The sequence below is a fragment of the Chiloscyllium plagiosum genome, unplaced genomic scaffold (genome assembly GCF_037043375.1).
Source record: "Chiloscyllium plagiosum isolate Xiang-an unplaced genomic scaffold, Cpla_swu_hap1 HiC_scaffold_1, whole genome shotgun sequence".
NCBI classification, from domain to species: domain Eukaryota; kingdom Metazoa; phylum Chordata; class Chondrichthyes; order Orectolobiformes; family Hemiscylliidae; genus Chiloscyllium; species Chiloscyllium plagiosum.
The window spans coordinates 133,124,215-133,142,793 of NW_028270139.1; the positions used below are offsets into that span (position 1 = coordinate 133,124,215).

General features: G+C 40.2%; 1 protein-coding gene across 2 annotated transcripts in view; it reads left to right on the top strand.

Moving 5' to 3' along the window:
- The window catches only part of smad2 (SMAD family member 2), a 120,340-nt gene that overhangs the window by 37,623 nt on the left and 64,138 nt on the right, over positions 1-18,579 (top strand). The window contains exon 2 of one of the 2 annotated variants that reach the window (XM_043717159.2): positions 4,563-4,652. The exons of the other annotated variant lie outside the window; for it this stretch is intronic. Within the exon in view, the coding sequence (XP_043573094.2) occupies positions 4,563-4,652 (90 nt within the window). The remainder of the gene's footprint in view (positions 1-4,562; positions 4,653-18,579) is intronic. 2 annotated transcript variants of the gene reach the window in all.

Here is an 18,579-nt window from a genome sequence, read left to right on the forward strand (position 1 = left end):
ACTTAAATGTGGTGAGAGTACCTGCCTCCCCACCACCCTGTCAGACAGATAGCATATTCCATATATCTACTCACCTGGATTAAAAACATTTTCCTCTGACCTCCCATTAAACACTTGCTCCGCACACTTAAACTTACACCCTCTGGCCTTTGATATATTTGTCATGGAGAACAGCCATTCATAACCTACCCTGTGCCTCATAATTTTGTGTACTTCAATCAGATTGCTCCTCTCAGCTACCTCCGCTCCAAGGCAACAAACCCAGACTCTCCTCATAGCTGAAACTTTTCATCCCAGGCAGCATCCTGGTGAATCTCCTCTGCAGCCACTCAAGTGCAAACATGTCTTTCTGATGTTATGGTGACTAGAACTGCACGCAGAAGTTCATCCAATGCCTAACCAAGTTTTATAAAGTTGTAACAAGACTTTCCTGCTCCAATACTATATGCCCACAGCTAATGAAGAGAAGTGTCTTGTATACTGCTTTCACTGTCCTATCTACCTGTGCTGACACCTTCCAGGATCTATGGACTTGTACACGTAGGCCCCTTTGTTGTTCGGTATTCCCCAGGGACCCATTCATTGCATATATCCTATCCGTGCAAGCTCAATGCGATTTGAAACAAATGCTGAACAAAGTATTTAATGTGGAAAAGTGTGAGATGATTCACTTTGGAAGGAGTAACAGGGTTGCAGAGTATTTGGCTAATGGTAAGATTCTTGCTAGTGTAGATGAGCAGAGAGATCTGTGTCCAGGTACATAGATCCTTGAAAGTTGCCATCAAGGTTGATGGGGTTGTTAAGAAGGCATACTCTGTGTTCGCTTTTATTGGTAGAGGGATTGAGTTTCTGAACCATGAGATCATGTTGCAGCTGAATAAAACTGTGGTGCGGCCACATTTGGAGTATTACGTACAGTTCTGGGCACCACATTGTAGGAAAGATGTGGAAGCTTTGGAAAGGGTTCAGAAGAAGTTTACTAGGATGTTGCCTGGTATGGAGGGAAAGTCTTACAAGGAAAAACTGAGGGGCTTGAAGCTGTTTTCATTAGAGAGAAGTAGATTGAAAGGCGACTTTAATTGAGACATATATACAATAATCAGAGGGTTAGATTGGTTGAATAGTGAGAGCTTTTTTCCTCAAATGGTGATGGCTAGCACGAGGGGACGTCACTTTAAATTGAGGGGTAATAGATATAGGACAGATGTCAGAGGTTTTTTTTACTCCGAAGTAGGCGTGTGGAACACACTGCCTGCAGCAGTAGTAGATTCGCAAACTTTAAGGGCATTTAAATGGTCATTGATAGGCATATGGACAAGAATGCAATAGTGTAGATGGGCTTTAGATTGGTTCCATAGGTCGGCGCAACATCAAGGGCTTACGGGCCTGTACTGCGCTGTTATGTTCTGTGTTCTATATCTATGTTCTATCCTTGTTGAACCTCCCAAAATGCATCACCTCTCACTTCTTTGCGATCCTAGTATGAAGATTTCTAATGTTCAGTTTCTTCTTGGGCTCATAACGAAATAAGTTTGTCAAGAATCACACCATAGAGTCACACAGCATGGGAACAGACCCTTTAGTCCAGCTAGTCCACGCTGTTCACTTTTCCAAATTAAACTAGTCCCAATTGCCTGCATTTGGCCCATATCCCTCTAAACTATTCTTATTCATGTGTTTATTCAAATCTCTTAAGCATTGTAACTGGATGTACATCTATCACTTCCTCAGGCGGTTAATTCAACACTAACCACTTTTTTTTTAAAAAAAGGTTGCTCCTCATGTCTTGTTCTAAACTTTCCCCTCTCGCCGGAATATATGCGACTCCCCCCACCTTCGGGAACAGACCCGTCCTATTCATCTTATCTATGCCCCTCATGATCTTATAAACTTGCGTAAGGTCATCCCTCAACAATCTCCCTATGTTCCAGTGAGAAAAACCCTAGCCTATATTTATAACTCAAACCCTCCAGTCCTGACATTGTGGTAAATCTTTTCTGAACTCTCTCCAATTTAATAATATCCTTCCTAAACAGGGCAACCAGAACTGTACACAGTACTCCAGGAGAGGCCTCACCTCCTGTCCAACCTCAACATGATGTCCCAACTCCTATTGTCAAAGGTCTGAACAATGAAGGCAAGCATGTTAAACACCTAAACTACCTGTGACGCAAATTTTGAAGAATAATGTATCTGAATCCATGGGTAACTATATTCTACAACAATATCCAGGGCCCTACACTTGTTTGATTTTACCAAAACGCAATACCTCACATTTAACCAAAATTGAACTCCATTTCGCACTCTTGAATCCATTGACACAATTGATCAAGGTTGGTTTGTAATCTTAAATAACCTTCTTCGCTATCTACTATACCATCAGTTTTGGTGTCATCCTCAAAACGTATTAAACATGCCTCCTACATTCTCATCCAGATTGTTTATGTAAATTGCATTATTGGAATATTGAAATTAGTTTTTTATGGACTTCACATGATGTTAGTAGTTCTGCAATTTAAAAGCCTACAAAATAAGCCAGCAAGTAGTCTTATTGTATATTTTGGCAAAATATTTTGGACGTGTTGGCTGTACTTTGGCTGGGAGCAAAATAATGTTTTGGGGGAGAGAAACCTTGTTGGTAAGTGCAGTTGATCCTGTGAAATCCTGCTTCAAAGGGGAATAGAACACACAACGTGTTCAAGCAGACTGATTTTAAAAAAGTACTTAAAGCCGCATATGCATCGGAGTTGGAGCATGACCCCAGAGGTAAGGATAATACTTTTAATTGTTTATCCTCTTGTATGTTGTAATGTTATTTGACAAAGGAAGTGGCACAACTTGAATGGGATGCTGCAAGTGCATTAAAATTGGGTGGGTGGAACATGATTTTCATTGCTTTACTGAAGAATATGGAAGAAACTGGAAATTAAATTGTAATATGAGAACTAAGTTTGGGAACAGTAAACAGTCAACTGATAAGTATGTTTTGAGTGATAAGTAACCATTGATCATGATGAAAAAGAAGTGCATTGCAAACCCTTGTGTTAATTGATAACTATTTATATGCTTGCGTGATCAGAAGAATTTGCAAGCCTGTTGTGAGCAGATAGTAGCATAGGTGTGAATCTTAATAGATTTCACTTGAGGCAATGACGATTCATCAAAATGTTCAGCAGCAGAGTCCCTGGAATAAATGGTGAATGGTGAGAAGTAGGGAATTTGGAACTTGCATAATTTCAAAAATAAGTGATATGAGGACATTAAGTTGTGGCTCAATGTCTGGATTGAAAAGAAGTTTGGAGATAGAGTACTCCAAGGAATACTGTTGGGATAGAACTCTTGTGTAGCACAGAAATCTGATTAGCTCAAGGATAAGTCAAATACTGCGGATGCTGGAAATTAGATCTAAAAATTAGTGGTGCTGGAGAAACTCAGCAGGTCTGGCAGGATCTGTGCAGAGGGAAACTGTTAACATTTCAGTTCTGAGGAAGTCATATTGGATTGAAGTGTTAACTCTAACAATTTTTTTTTCTCAGGCTACAGATGCCACCAGGCCCAAGTTTCTCTAGTATTTTCTCCTTTTTAGGTCTAATTAGCCTGTCTGATATAAACATTTGATGTTGGTTTAAATCTGCAAACAGAACAAGAGATATTTTAGTTAAAATGTCATGATTGGAGTTCAAGAATGAAAGCTATAAAAACTATTTGGTGTTCAGTTCTCTGCCACTACTATATGAAGGGAATGAGTAGAAAGGAAGCAGTGGACGGTTAACAAAAGACCAAGAAGAGTATTAACTGGAAAGGCAGGAAGGCTACTGTTAAAGTTCTTTTCTATGATACAATATATTATTTCTAAATAGCATTTTGTTCGTGACAGTGTAGCTTAATATGGTTCTGGCTATAAACTGTCATGGAATTTTGTTTGGCTTTTTTGTTATAAAGGACTTGAGTCTTTGATCCCTATTAGGAAATCTATCCTGTCCCCAGGACTCAGTTTGATATCTAAGTAAGATTCCGTAACGTGTTGAAAAAAATAATAGCAGATGTAGATTTTAAGAAGTTGTGTACTTCTGAACTAAAGGATATGTTGTGCATTTTTACAGTGATTTTATTTTAATGTTGCATGTTGTGATTACAGCAGAAATTTCTATGCTTTCAAGGTTCCTTTTGCACAAAATTTAATGGCCATTTTCAATACACATTATCTTTTAATGCCTTTGTTACTTTTGATTATGTTCAATATTTTGTAGATTTTGGGGTGAAGGGAATATATGTGCCTACCTGTTTATCACTGAACATTTATTTTGAAGCATGCTTTGTGAAAAATGTCTGTTTCTGGCATGCATTGTGGGACATCAACCACTATGCAATAAGCTTCCATGGTAAGTTGAATGAATGCATATTCTCCTTTCTTTTTCCCTAAAACTTATTGTTTGATTGGAATCTTGACATTTCTTATTTAAAGCAGCTTATTTTTATGTTGTCTACATGTATAATCCTCCATCAGCTTTTCACTACACCATGCCCCATGTTTACCTTTTTTTTTCTAATTTTATGCACAGCACATGCTCTGAAATTTGGGGACTGAGTACACCTGGTACAGTAGATCAGTGGGATACAACAGGCCTTTACAGCTTTCCTGAGCAAACCAGGTGAATATACAGTCACTAAAAGCTCTGTTCTTCCACACAGTGGGATGTTGGGATTAATTTGTGGGCATTTTGAGTTGTCAATGTTTGAATTCACTCTTGGTGTTTTTTGGTGTTTTTTTTTGTGGAATCTAAAAGAGGTCAGAAAAAATTGGTGGAAATACATGGCACAATACATTCAAAAGAGGGGTCTACACCCAAAATAAGTTAACCTACCTTTTGTTTTATTTACGGATGCAGATGTGCCTGATGTGTACTTCCAATATTTTCTCATTTTTAAATCTGATTCAGATAAATCTTGTGTATATTATGAGCAAATAATAAGAGATGCATTGTATGCATAAAGGCTAATTCTATTTAATGAATAACAGGTTGTCTATTCAAACAACACAATCCTGTTTACTAGGTTTACTTTCCCGTTATCAGTGGGAATGTAATTTCAAAAAGTTGTTAACTCTAGTGTAGCTATGTTAATGTTCATAGTGCATACTTTAAAATTGTTTTTAATATTTTGTGCAAGGTGAGCAATATATCAGTCAGTCTTAATATTTTGATTATCGATATTCAAATTGTTAGATTTATTTTTTTCACTGTAATGCTATTTTTTGACTGAAACAGCAAAGCAGATCTGGTAGCATTGGTGGAGAATGGAAGCCAACTTCACAGTTGATAAAAGATTAATGACCTGAAACATTTAAATCTCCTGACCTCTGGTCTCCTCTCTCCAACACTCCTGTTTCCCTATCCACCTCGCTTATACTTGCTCCAAGCATACCCGCCCCCTACTTTCCCTCCTTCTACTCCCCCCACCCACTCCCTCCCAATGCTGCCAGACCTGTGTATTTCCAGTAGTTGTTAAAATAACAGGAAATATGCTTAAGATGAAGCCATCTTTAAATATCAAATCGCAAACTAAAGCAACATGTCATTGACCCACAAATATCATTTTTCCCTATTTCTTCCAGGCAAATAAGTAACTTAGTGTCTGTAGTCCTAATGTGCACCATCATTAACCTATCTGGAATTGTCTGAAGTCGTATTTTCAAGTCAAGACAGGCAAATTTCTCTGTGGACAATGGTTCTTTACATTTATGACTGGTATTATGTTGCTGAGAAGCCTGAACATTTGATTTACTAAAGTTCAATTTTCTTCTTCCACATGCATCTGGACTGAATTATGGTTGTGGTTCTAGTGTAGTCTCTTCATTTTGAAAATATACCCATATCCTGGCTACAAAAGTTATTTTATGGGATTATTACTTTTTCAGTAGGTTTTTCTGGTTTAAGTCAAATACTAAAGAGGAGAAGCAATATTGTCCATGTCAGACATAATGCTATCCTGATGTTGATGAGAGATTCTCCTAAATATTTTATTTTTGGACTGGCTGTCTAGTTATTCATGGGGCAAAAACAAAAAACTGATGATCATAATTAGTTACATTACGATATTGCCGAAAGCTTATTTGTATCCTTTGCTCTCCTGTGCAATTTTCAGTCAGTGGGAGCTAGAATTTCAACTAGATTGTAATTCAAAGTTAGCTAACATTTTAATTCTTCCACCGCTCCAACTTGTGAATTGATTTCCAATTCTTGAGTTAGTGCATCAGAAGGCATACCTACTTCTGCTGGTTGGAAATTCTAGAATTAGGGGACATAATCTGGCCCTAATTTTTAGACTATTCAGGATAGATATTAGGAGGTACTCTACATAGGGTGGTAGAGGTTTGGAACTCTGCTCCACAAACGGCAGTTGATGCTAGATCAGTTGTTAATTTTAAATCTGTAAGAGTTTATTTTTATTGTTAAGCAAAAATATTAAGGAATATAGGCCAAATGAAGATATTTGGAGTTAGGCCATAGATCAGCCATGATCTCCAAGAATGAATGGCAAACCCAGTTTGAGGGACTGAATGGCATACTCCTGTTCTGATGATGTGATCCTTAATGTTCTAATTAAAAGCAAGGAGCTTGTCGTTGAATCTCCATAACTGACAGGTTAGATGCCAGCTGGAGTATTGAGACCAATTCTGAACATAACATAACACTTTTTAAAAAAAAAACCTAAGACTTTGAAGAAGGTGCAGATGCAAATGCTGGTATAGTATTTGGCTCTTATTAGAACTCAACAGACTCAAAAACAATTGAGAAAAATTAAAGTAAAAAAGTTTCAGTACCAGAATGTTTGTCAATCAGAATGTTTGTCAATCAGAAAATGCAGCTTTAAGGGGATTATCAAAAAAGCTAGAGTGAATGTTTTTAAAATCTGGATGGTTTTTTTTTCATTCACAGAATGTGGGTATCACTGGCTAGGCCACTTAGGTTTGCAAGAATGTTATTTGGACTTCAGGTGGTTATGTCCATCCTTAATTACTTTTTTAAAAAGTCAGCCACATTGCCAAGAATCTGGAGTAACAAGTAGGCCAGACCAGGTAACGACGGCAGTTTCCTTACCGAAAGGGCATTAGTGAACAAAGCTTAACAGGAAGAACGGGCAGAAAGGATACTGAATACAGCTGGTCTGGCAGTCTAAAGTATATCTATTTTAATAAGAATAAGAAAGATAAGGCAGATGAATTTCTAGCTTAGATTAGTACATATTACAATGATGTTGGAGCAATTACAGAGACTTGATTTGAAAAAGGGACAAGACTGACTGCTTAACCATCCCAAATTTAGACATTTCAAGTGTGATAGATTTAAAAAAAAAATACCATTGTGGGGTGGAGATAGGAGTATGTCACTAACTTGGGAGAATGTCACAGCTGTACTAAGGGAGGACAGCTTTTGGTCATCCAGTGAGGCCATATGGGTAGAGCTCAGGAATAGGAAGGGTGCAATCACTTTAGGGTTGTCCAACAGCCAGCGGGAGATGGAGGAACAGCTATGTGGGTGGACGTTGGAAATATGTAAAAGCAGCAAGATTGTTGTGGTGAGTGAGTTTAACTTTCCCTACCATGACTGGAATTTCCCCAATTGGTGCAAACAGGAAGCTTGCTTCAAGTGATATGTAATATTCCTAACTAGGGAAGGATATTGGGGAATAAGCCCAGCCAAGTAATTGAACTCTGTGAGGGAACATTTTGTGAACAGTTACTGTAATTCCGTAAGCTTTTTAAGTTACTTGTAGAAAAGTGGTCCATGTGTGAAAATATTAAATTGGGAGAAAATTGACTATGACAATATTAGGCAGGAACTGGGGAATGTAGATTGGGGGCAGCTGTTTAAGAGTAAATCCACATGTCATGTGGGAGTCTTTTAAGAGTGTTCGGGGTTAGCATGTTGCTGTTCAAAGTGAAGGATAAGGAGAGCGGGATTTGGGAACCTTGGATAATGAGAGAAATTGTGAGCTGTGTCAAAAACGTCATGCGTAAGGTTTAGGAAACTGAAGACAGCTCTTGAAGACAATAAAGAAAGCGGGAAAGAATTTAGTTAGGAGGGGTAAAAGGAACCATGAAATGTCCTTGGCGAACAAGGTTGCGGAAAATTCCAAGCTTTTATGCATGTGAAGCGCAAAAGAGTAGCTAGGGATTGGGTAGATGTATACAAGGATAAAGAATTCGTGTGTGGAAACAAACTAAGCGCATGATGTTTTTAACAAATACTTAAATCAATATTCACAAAGGAGAAGGATTTGCTGGATAGGGAGTCTAGAGTGAGGCATGTTCATTTTCTAGCGCGTGTTGATATAAGAAAGATGTGAAGGCTTTGGAGAGAAAACAGAAAAGGCTTATTAGGCAATTGCATGGTTTGGAAGATCTAACCAATGAGGCTCAGTAGTTGCTGCTGCCTCAATGCCAGGGACACAAGTTAGATTCCATCCTTGGGTGACTGTGCAAAGTTTTCAGATATTCTCCCCATGTCTGTGTGGGTTTTCTCCAGGTGCTCTGGTCTCCTCCCACAGTCCAAAAGTGTGGAGGTTACATGGGTTAACCATGGGGAATGCAGGTTTACAGGGATAAGGTGGGTCTGAATGGGATGCTCTTCAGAGGGTCAATGTGGAAGTGATGGGCTGAATGGCCTGCATCCCATCCTGTAGGGATTCTATAATTGAGAGATTGGACAAACTCTTATTTGTTTTTCACTTGAATATTGGAGACTGAGAGGTGACCTGATGGAAGTTTACAAATTTAAAGAATGTGGGTAGCTGGAGTCTCTTCTCCAGTGTAGAAATAATTACTGGAGAACATAATTTAAGGTAAAAGGGGCAAAGTTTAAAGGAGATGAGGCCAGTTTTGTTTCTACGTGGGGTGTTAGATGCCTAGAATGTGCTGCCAGAAGAGGTGATAGAAACAGATACTGGAGCGACATTTAAGAGACGATTTGGCAGATATGTGAACAGGCAGGGAATAAATTGATACTGACCATAGAGCAAAAGTTTTTAAGTTTTAGAAAGGTGTCATTTGTTGGTGCAGGCTTAGTGGGCTGAAGAGCCTGATTCTTTGCTGTACTGGTTTTTGTTCGCATGGGTCTTTCCTACAGTTGACATAGTTTCATGGTCACCATTGAACTCTAATTCCAGATTTTCTTTAATTGAATTTGAATTCTGTAGTCTGCCGTGGCAGAGTTTGAAATTTGATCCCCAGAATATTACCTCGGTCTCTGAATTATTAGTCTAGTGATTGACTAAACCATGACTTGCTACGCTAGCTGAAAAGAGGCAGAAAGAGGTTGAGCAACCTCTATCAAATGGGGAATTGATAGTTAGAAGTAAAAATTGTAATTCTGGAGGGGAATGGGCAACAGTGATTTGATAATTTGATAAATCAAAGCTGGGAGAGACATGGTAAGCCTGATGTCCTAATAGTTGGTATCTTTCTGCAATCTGATTATCACATTATCATTTGGCTTGTCTTTTATATTTGCTGCTGCATAGAATTCAGTAGTGCAAGTGAAGAGAATCTCATCATTCAAAATAAAAGCCTGAGTGCAATAATATCAGTAAAGCATTTTAAAGTCACAACTTCAGAGTGGTAACGTGTTGCACATAAAATAATATTGCAGTGTTCGAAGTTTAAGCTTTGAAGCCACTAACATGTAAACTATCCTTTCTGGCAAAAGGTTTATGGTGAAACAATATTTGCTGATTCTATATTTAAAGTGTTTGCACAGAAGAAGCAATATGCCCTTCAATATCTGTGCAATAGTCCCACTAATATTGCCTGACTGTGTCTCCGCCTCAGCTCATTTGTTGCTGAAACCCTGCTTATACCTTTGTTACCTCCTAGATTTAGCAATCCCAAGTACCTGACTGGTACTTGCACTCCAGAAACTTGGTTGATTCAAAACTCTGCCCTTTGATTAGATTCCCTACGGTGTAAAAACAGGCCCTTTGGCCCAACACGTCCACACTGACCCTCCAAAGAGTAACCCTCTGGCTAATGCACATAACACTATGGACAATTTTAGCATGGCCAGTTCACCTGACCTGCACATCTTTGGATTGTGGGAGGAAGCCGGAGCACCTGGAGGAAACCCACTCAGACACTGGGAGGATGTGCAAACTCCACACAGACAGTCACCCGAGGCTGGAATTGAACCTGGAACCCTGGTACTGTGAGGCAGCAGTGCTAACCACTGAGTCACCGTGCTTTGCTCAAGCAACACTTTGACTTCCAAATCCTTATTCTTCTTTTCAAATTTTGTGGCCTCACCCCACAGCGCTCTCTTCTAGCTTTAAAACTCAAGATTTCTGCATTCATGTCAATCTAGCCTCTTGAACATATTTTTTATTTTAATGCTGTCGCTATTGCTGGCTTGGCTTTCAGCTACCTCTAAGTTCTGGAATTCCCTTCCTAAATCCTGTTGACTTTCTATAATTTTCCTCTAAAAAGGCCTACATAATACCTATATCTTTTGGACTTGCGATTTTGCTGTCTGTCCTAATATGTGGCACAGTGTCTATCTTGCCTCAATGCTTTTCTGTGAAGCACATTGGAATGTTTAGCTGTCAGAGGTACAGGGTGAATATGTGGTAGTCTTTTTTTTTGATTTGACTGAGAAAGCCTATTCAGTTTTGCACAGAAGATGCTGGATCTGCTCAGTAGCATAATGAACAGCTAATATTTTCAGGTTGGTAACTTGTCAGAACTGCAATGTGTTACAGATGCAATATGTTTGAAGGAAGATGGAGGCTTAAAGAATAAGTGGGTTGTCTGCAAATAAGTGGAATGCAGGTATAAATCAATGACAAAAGGGATGGCAATGGGTCAATTAAAGAAACAAAATAGGAGTCCAGGGTTGTAACTAACAATGACAGAGTAATTACCAGCACTCAGTCTGGGAGAAAAAATATCAAATTCTGGTTATGACCTGAAAATGTTGAACAGAATGTTGACTTGTGGAAGGTTGTAAAATGCCTCATTGAGAGACTAGGTATTCCTTGAGCTTTTGCTGAGCTATCAGTGTAAGGGGCAAAAGTGATAGTTGGTAAAACTTTAATCTGGCAATCATTACAAATTGGGGACTCAGCTTGCTGATGTTTAGTAAAGGGAATTCTCAATGTGAATTTGGTTTTCCCATTGTTCTCAAATTGGGTGCCTATATTATGAGAAAGCTATACCAAGTTCAAGGAAGTCCAAGTAAATGCTGCTTTACGTGGAAGAAATAATTGCAGTCCTAGGAAGTTGAATGGAGGTAAAGGATAGCTTTGTATATCTGATGCTCGTGTGAGAAAATGCTGACAAGTGATTGAGTTTTTGAAGAAGTAACAAAGTGGATTGAGGGCAGAGCAGTAGATGTGATCTGTATGGACTTCAGTAAAGTGTTCGACAAGATTGCCTATGGGAGACTGGTTAACAAGGTTAGATCTCACGGAATACAGGGAGAACTAGCCATTTGGAGACAGAACTGGTTCAAAGGTGGATGACGGTGGTAGTGGTGGAGGGTTGTTTTTTCAGACTGGAGACCTGTGACCAGTGGAGTGCCACAAGGATCGGTGCTGGGTTCACTACTTTTTGTCATTTATAGAAATGATTTGGATGTGAGCATAAGACGTATAGTTAGTAAGTTTATAGATGACACCAAAATTGGAGGTGTAGTGGATAGCGAAGAAGGTTACCTCCGATTACAACGGGATCTTGACCAGATGGGCCAATGGGCTGAGAAGTGGCAGATGGAGTTTAATTCAGAAAAATGCGAGGTGCTGCATTTTGGGAAAGCAAATCTTAGCAGGATTTATACACGTAATGGTAAGGTCCTAGGGAGTTTTGCTGAGCAAAGAGACCTTGGAGTGCAGGTTCATAGCTCCTCGAAAGTAGTCTAAGGTAGATAGGATAGTGAAAGTGGCGTTTGGTATGCTTTCCTTTATTGGTCAGAGTATTGAGTACAGGAGTTGGGAGGTCATGTTGTGGCTGTGCAGGACACTGGTTAGGCCACTGTTGGAATATTGCATGCAATTCTGGTCGCCTTCCTATCAGAAAGATGTTGTGAAACTTGAAAGAGTTCAGAAAAGATTTACAAGGATGTTGCCAGGGTTCTAGGATTTTAGCTATAGGGAGTGGCTGAACAGGCTGGGGCTGTTTTTCCTGGACCGTCGGAGGCTGAGGGGTGGCCTTAAAGGTTTATAAAATGACGAGGGGCATGGGTAGGAAAAATAGACATAGTCTTTTTCCTGGGGTGGGGGAATCCAGGACTAGAAGGCGTAGGCTTGGGGTGAGAGGGGAAAGATACAAAAGGGACCTAAGGGGCAGCTTTTTCATGCAGAGAGTAGTATGTGTATGGAATGAACTGCCAGAGGAAGTGGTGGAGGCTAGTAAAATTGCAACATTTAAGAGGCATTTGAATGGGCATATGAATAGGAAGGGTTTGGAGGGATATGGGCCATGTGCTGGGAGGTGGGACGAGATTGGGCTGGCATATCTGGTTGGCGTGGACAGGTTGGACCGAAGGGTCTGTTCCCATGCAGTACAAAGAACAAAGATAATGTACAACACAGGAACAGGCCCTTTGGCCCTCCAAGCCTGAGCTGATCCACATATCTGTCTGTATCCTTCTACTCCCCACCTACTCATGCGTCTGTCCAGATGCATCTTAAATCAATCTACCATGCCTGCCTCTACCTCCTCTGCTGGTAATGCAATCCAGGCACCTACCACCCTCTGTGTAAAGTACTTACCACATGTATCCCCCTTAAACTTTTCTCCTCTCGTTATTGAATCCCTCACACTGGGAAAAAGCTTATTTCTATTCACCCTCAGTCAGGTCCACCCCTCAATCTCCTTTTTTCTAATGAAAACAATCATAACCTACTCAACCTGTCTTCATAGCTAGCACCTTCCATACCAGGCAACATCCTTGTAAACCTTCTCTGCACCCTCTCCAAAGTGTCCACATCCGCCCAGCTAGAACACCCTACACACCATGTGACTTCACTTTCTGTATTAGTTTACCATGGGGAACCTTATCGAGACGCCTTACTAAAGTCAATGTATATGACATCTATAGTCCGTCCTTCATCTATCAACTTGGTCACTCCCTCAAAGAGCTCTATAAAGTTGGTCAGGCACGATCTAACCCACACAACCATGTTGCCTATCACTGATAAGCCCATTCTTTTCCAAATATAAATAGATTTTATCCCTCAGTACCTTCTCCAGCAACTTTCCCACCACTGGCGTCAGGCTCACTTGTCTGTAGTTACCTGGAATATCCCTACTACCCTTCTTGTACAGGAGGAAAACGTTAGCAACTATCCAATCCTCCAGTACCACGCCTATGTTTAAGGATGCCACAAAGATATCTGTCACGGCCCCAGTTATTTCCCCTCTCGCCTCCCTCAGCAACCTGGGATAGATCCCATTCGGTCCTGTGGATTTGTCTACCTTAATATCCCTTAGCCTACCCAACACGTCTTCCCTCCTTATGTCAATGTGATCCAGAGTAAATAAACTTCTATCTTGAATATCAGCATTCATCACTTCCCATTCCTCAGTAAACACTGATGCAAAGTAATAATTGAAATCTCACCCATTTTCTCAGGTTTGACATGCAACCTGCCTTCCTTTATCCTATAGTGGACCAACCCTTTTTCTGTTTACCCTCTTGCTTATATAACAATAAAAAGGCCTTGGAATTCTCCTTAATTCTGCTCGCCAAAGCTATTTCATGACCCCTTTCAGCCTGCTTGATACTTCGTTTAAGACTGGTCCTACTTTCCCGATATTCCTCCAGGGCCCGTTCTCTTCTTAGCTGCCTGGACCTTATGTACGCTTCCCTTTTCCTCTTGGCTAGTCGCACGATTTATCTGGTCATCCACGGTTCCCAAATCTTGCCTTTCCTATCCTTTGTTTTCAACAGGACATGCCTATACTTCAACCCATCTTTGAAAGCCTTCCACATATCAAATGTGGACTTTCCTTCAAGTAGCTGTGTCCAATCCACATTTCCCAGCTCCTGCCTAATTTTGATACAGTTGGCCCTGGCCCAGTTTAATACTCGTCCCTTACGACCACTCTCATCTTTGTCTATGAGTATTCTAAAACTTGCAGAATTGTCACTATTCCCAAAGAAATCCCCAGTGCAACGTCTGTCACCTATCCTGGCTCATTCCGCCAGATCCAATATGGCCCTTTCCCTTGTCGGCTTATTGACACACTGCTCTAGAAAATTTTCGTGGATGCTCCTTACAAATTCTGCCCCATCCTGACCTCTAACACGAAGTGTGTATCCCAGTCATTGTTGGGAAAATTGAAATCTCCCATCACCACCACCGTGTTGCCTCTACATCTTTGCATAATCTGTTTACCTATTTGTTCTTCTACCTCATGCACACTGTTGGGAGGCCTGTAATACAGCCCAAACGATGTAACTGCACCCTTCCAGTTCTTTTGCATTCATCTGCTCTCTGCCTACTATTTGCCATTGGTAATGCTAACTTTGTGATCCTTACAGTCTTCAGTTTCCACCTCACTGTCTAGTAGTCTTCTCTTCTGGTTCCCAGTCCCCTCCCACATTAGCTGTACATCCCTATGACTCTATAACTCTAAGAGGACACTGGTGTTGCAAATCAGAAAGAGGAGAACAGATGGCGTTTACTACAGTTGTGCTGCAGGGGTGTGGAAATAGTATAAGAGTGTCTGTTAAATGCGAAGGCTACATTTTTTGAAAGTTGTGATAAATGGTAGCTATTCATGTTTTGTAAGGCAGATAGGGCAATTCCTGTACTAGCGGAGGATACCATGAGGTCCCACCTTCTCAACAATGGGCCAGTTGACTGAGGAGAAGCTAATTGAATTGAATTTTGATAGATAGAAGAATCTTGCTTATCAATTATCTGAATTTTGGATCCAAACAAGATCTCAAAGTCCTGATAAAAACATTACATCAAAGAGGTGTTACCAACACTGATCACGTCTTTGTTTATTATGTTTAAAAGTGAATTTGGCTTACTAAAATGCTGCCAAGAACAGTCCTGGACATGAATGGGAGCCCAGGCACCGTCTGCAAATGACTGACCTCGCGTGCTGTGTCCCTCGCTCTCTCGCTCTTGCTAGAGTTCTGCACAGTAGTGTACACTGAACCCTCATTCCCTGGATAATCTCTCCAACATTGCCCTATACAGGGAAGAGTGGAAACTTGTCAAAAGGTTGTGTCTGCTATTTTGAGACTCCTCTCTTTCCCCCCCACCCCAAAAAAAACCAGCAGCCTTTGTCTTGGTGTCCAGTCCGGCTGCCATCTCCATTCCATTACTTCATTTTGTTCTGAAGAAGAGATAAGAGGCATCTGGCCGCTTCACTCCATCCGCTGGCTCGAAACGTGGTGAGTCAAAAGTACCAATGGGGAGGCAGGGTACGCAATGTTTGTTTCTGCTTAGTCTCCTGAACAGGGAGCACAATTATCAAGTGCTCGCTTTATCAATCCCATTGAAGTGAAGCAGTGGCAAGGAGAGGCTTCAGCAATGCTGCAGGTCCCTTACACACAAATATGCGTCTTCCTCAGAAACCAACCCTGAGACAGTGAGAGGGAGCAAGTCAGGCAGAGCAAGGAAAAAGGAAACTTCAGAAAACTGAGTCCTAGAGGAGAGGTATTGAATCGGTTATCCGAGTAATCGGTTATCTGAACGAAATATTGCTTGCCCATCTTGTTCGGATAATCGAGGTTCCTCTGTATGTGAGGTGTTATATTTTGGAAAGGCAAATCAGGGTGGGACTTGTACACTAGTGGTCCTTGGTGTGCAGGTTCATAGTTCCTTGAAAGTGGAGTGGAGGAAGACAGGATAGTGAAGAAGGCATTTGTTATGCTTTCCTTTATCAGTCAGTGCATTGAGGATCGGAGTTGGGAGGTCCTGTTGCGTCTGTACAGGATGTTGATTGGATCACTTTTGGAATACAGAGTTCACTTCTACTCTCCCTGCTGTAAGAAGAATGATGTGAAATTTGAGTTCAGAAAAGGATGTTGCCAGGGTTGAAGGGTTTGAACGACAGATAGAGGCTGAATAGGCTGGGGCTATTTTCCTGGAGCATCAAAGGCTTAGGAATGACCGTAAAGGATTGTAAAATCTTGAGGAATGTAGATAGGGTAAATAACAAACAAATTTTTTTTCTGGGATGGGAGAGTCCAGAACGAGAGGGCCTAGGTTTAGGGTGAGGGGAAAGATATAAAAGGGACCTAAGGGCAACTTCACGCAGAAGTCGGTGCTTGTATGGAATGAGCTGCCGGAGGAAGTGGTGAAGGCTGATACAGTTACAACGTACTTTAAAAGGCATCTGGTTGGTTATATGAATCGGAGGCGGTTAGAGGGCTATGAGCCAAATGATGGCAAATGGGACTAGTTTAATTTAGGATATCTAGTCGGCATGGATGAGTTGGACCAAACTGTCTGTTTCTGTGCTGTACTTGGGTCATGCTCATGCTCCCCTACCTTTCTTCCTGATCCCCACCCCCCCCCTTTACTTTCCTACCTACCTTAGCTGATTTACATTCAGCTCTTGCATCCAGTTCTTTCATGTAAAATTTTGCATTTTTGAGACCCCAAGACTGTTCCCTGTTGCACCCCTCACAAGCTACAGCCTGCCAAACTGCCAAAAAATCCACTTATCCCCTGTTTGCTTTCTATTGGCTAAATAATTCTTATCCATGCAAATTAGTCACTTCATTTTACTACATATTCTTATTTTGTCCAACAACCTTTTGATGTGGTGACCTGATAGAAGTATGTAAAATTGAGGTCCATGGGTAGGATGTATAGTCAAAGTTTCTTTCCCATGATGGAAATGTCAAAATATTAGGGGGCAGAGGTTTAGGATAAGGCGGGAATTTTTTTTTTGCTTTACATAGAGGCTAGTAGGTCCTTTAGAAAGTGCTGCCAGGAAAGTGGTAGAAGCAGATGTGATGTCTAAATGTTTCTGAAACTTTGCTATGTGAACAGGCAAGGAATAGAGTGATATGGACCAATGTGTAGGCAGATGGGGTCAATTTTGAACTGCATCCTGGTCAAAACAGAAATAGTGGTCTGAAGGGCGTGTTCCTATACTATGTTGTTCTGTCCTTGCCAAATAAATGTCTTTTGAAAATCCAACGACGCTATAATCTGAGTTGCTCTTTATCTTCCCCAAACCCAAAGCTAATCAATGTATTTTAAGCACAGTTTCCCTTTTAACAAAGTTGTGTTGACTCTGCTGAAATGCCTCAAGTGTTCTGCCATATCCTCTTTAATAATGCGTTTTAGGCAAACAGCAAGAACCCATGTTAGGTTAACTAGCTCGTGTTTTCTGCTTTCTAGCTTCATCCTTTCTTGAATAAATATGTTACATTAGTAATTTTGAATCCACTAGAATCCTTTCAACAAAAGGTATTTTGAAATATTATAACCTGAGCATTAACTGTACTTAAGCCATTTCCTTTAAGAACCTGGGAAGCAAGCCATATTGTTGAGAATTATCAGTCTTTCTAATTGTTTTCCCAGCACCATCTTCTCCATAATATTTGAAAGTTCTTCCATTTCATTCCACCTCACTTTTTTAACTATCTTTGGGCAGTTTACTGATCTTCTGCAGAGAAGACAGACACATCTGAGCCTTACAGATTCAAAATTATGTTCATCAATTTCAGATTATAATCACTGCTTGTAAGCAGCAGAATCTGCTGTTGCCATTTCCAGCTTCTCAAGATAAGCTTCTCTTATTTTGATATGTTCCATTCATGCCCTCTTTTGCCTTGCACCATCATCTCTTATATCATTTAATCACTTGTGCTTTTCACACGATCATTGAACTTTACTATTGTACTTCTGAACTGTTGTTTGTTCCTGTTTAAAATATGTTAAAAGTTTTGTGACATTTTTCTATGATAGCTTGTCAACCTAAAACTTTATAATCATTTGATTTCCATAGATGCTACCTAACTGGATATTTCAGTATTTCCTGAATATATTCAGATTTCCAAAACCCACAGTATTTGGCTTAAGCCATTATTATAGTCAAATGTAAAACTGTTTTACCTTTAACTCTCTCCAGCAAGACAAAACAATTCCCTTTTCATCCTGCATTTAGTCATCACAAAGAAACCTGCTATCCTTGGCCTCTTGATTATGCATGCAAAAATAGCATTTATAACTAGGGCAAAAGAAAAATAGAAGTACTTTACAAGTTTGCAGTTTAAAAACTGTTTGCACATTATTTGGTGGTTTTGTCGTCTTTTATGGGTTAAAATTGGTTTCTTAATATTGCAATTGTCTAAAGCAAGCAATAAATGAGCACATCTGAAATCTTCAATGCTGCTTATACACGAATGTAATTGTAACACAACTTGATGGTGCGTAATTGTTTGATCTGCGTGAACAAACCCCCGTGTGAACCAAAACATTCACATTTATGTTCTTTTTTACTTTACTTTACTTCTGTCTTGAGCACAAAATTGGAATATTAATATTTTGATGGTAATCCAATTGTGTAGTTTTATCTTTTCATTGGTGACACGAACCCTTTCTGGTGAT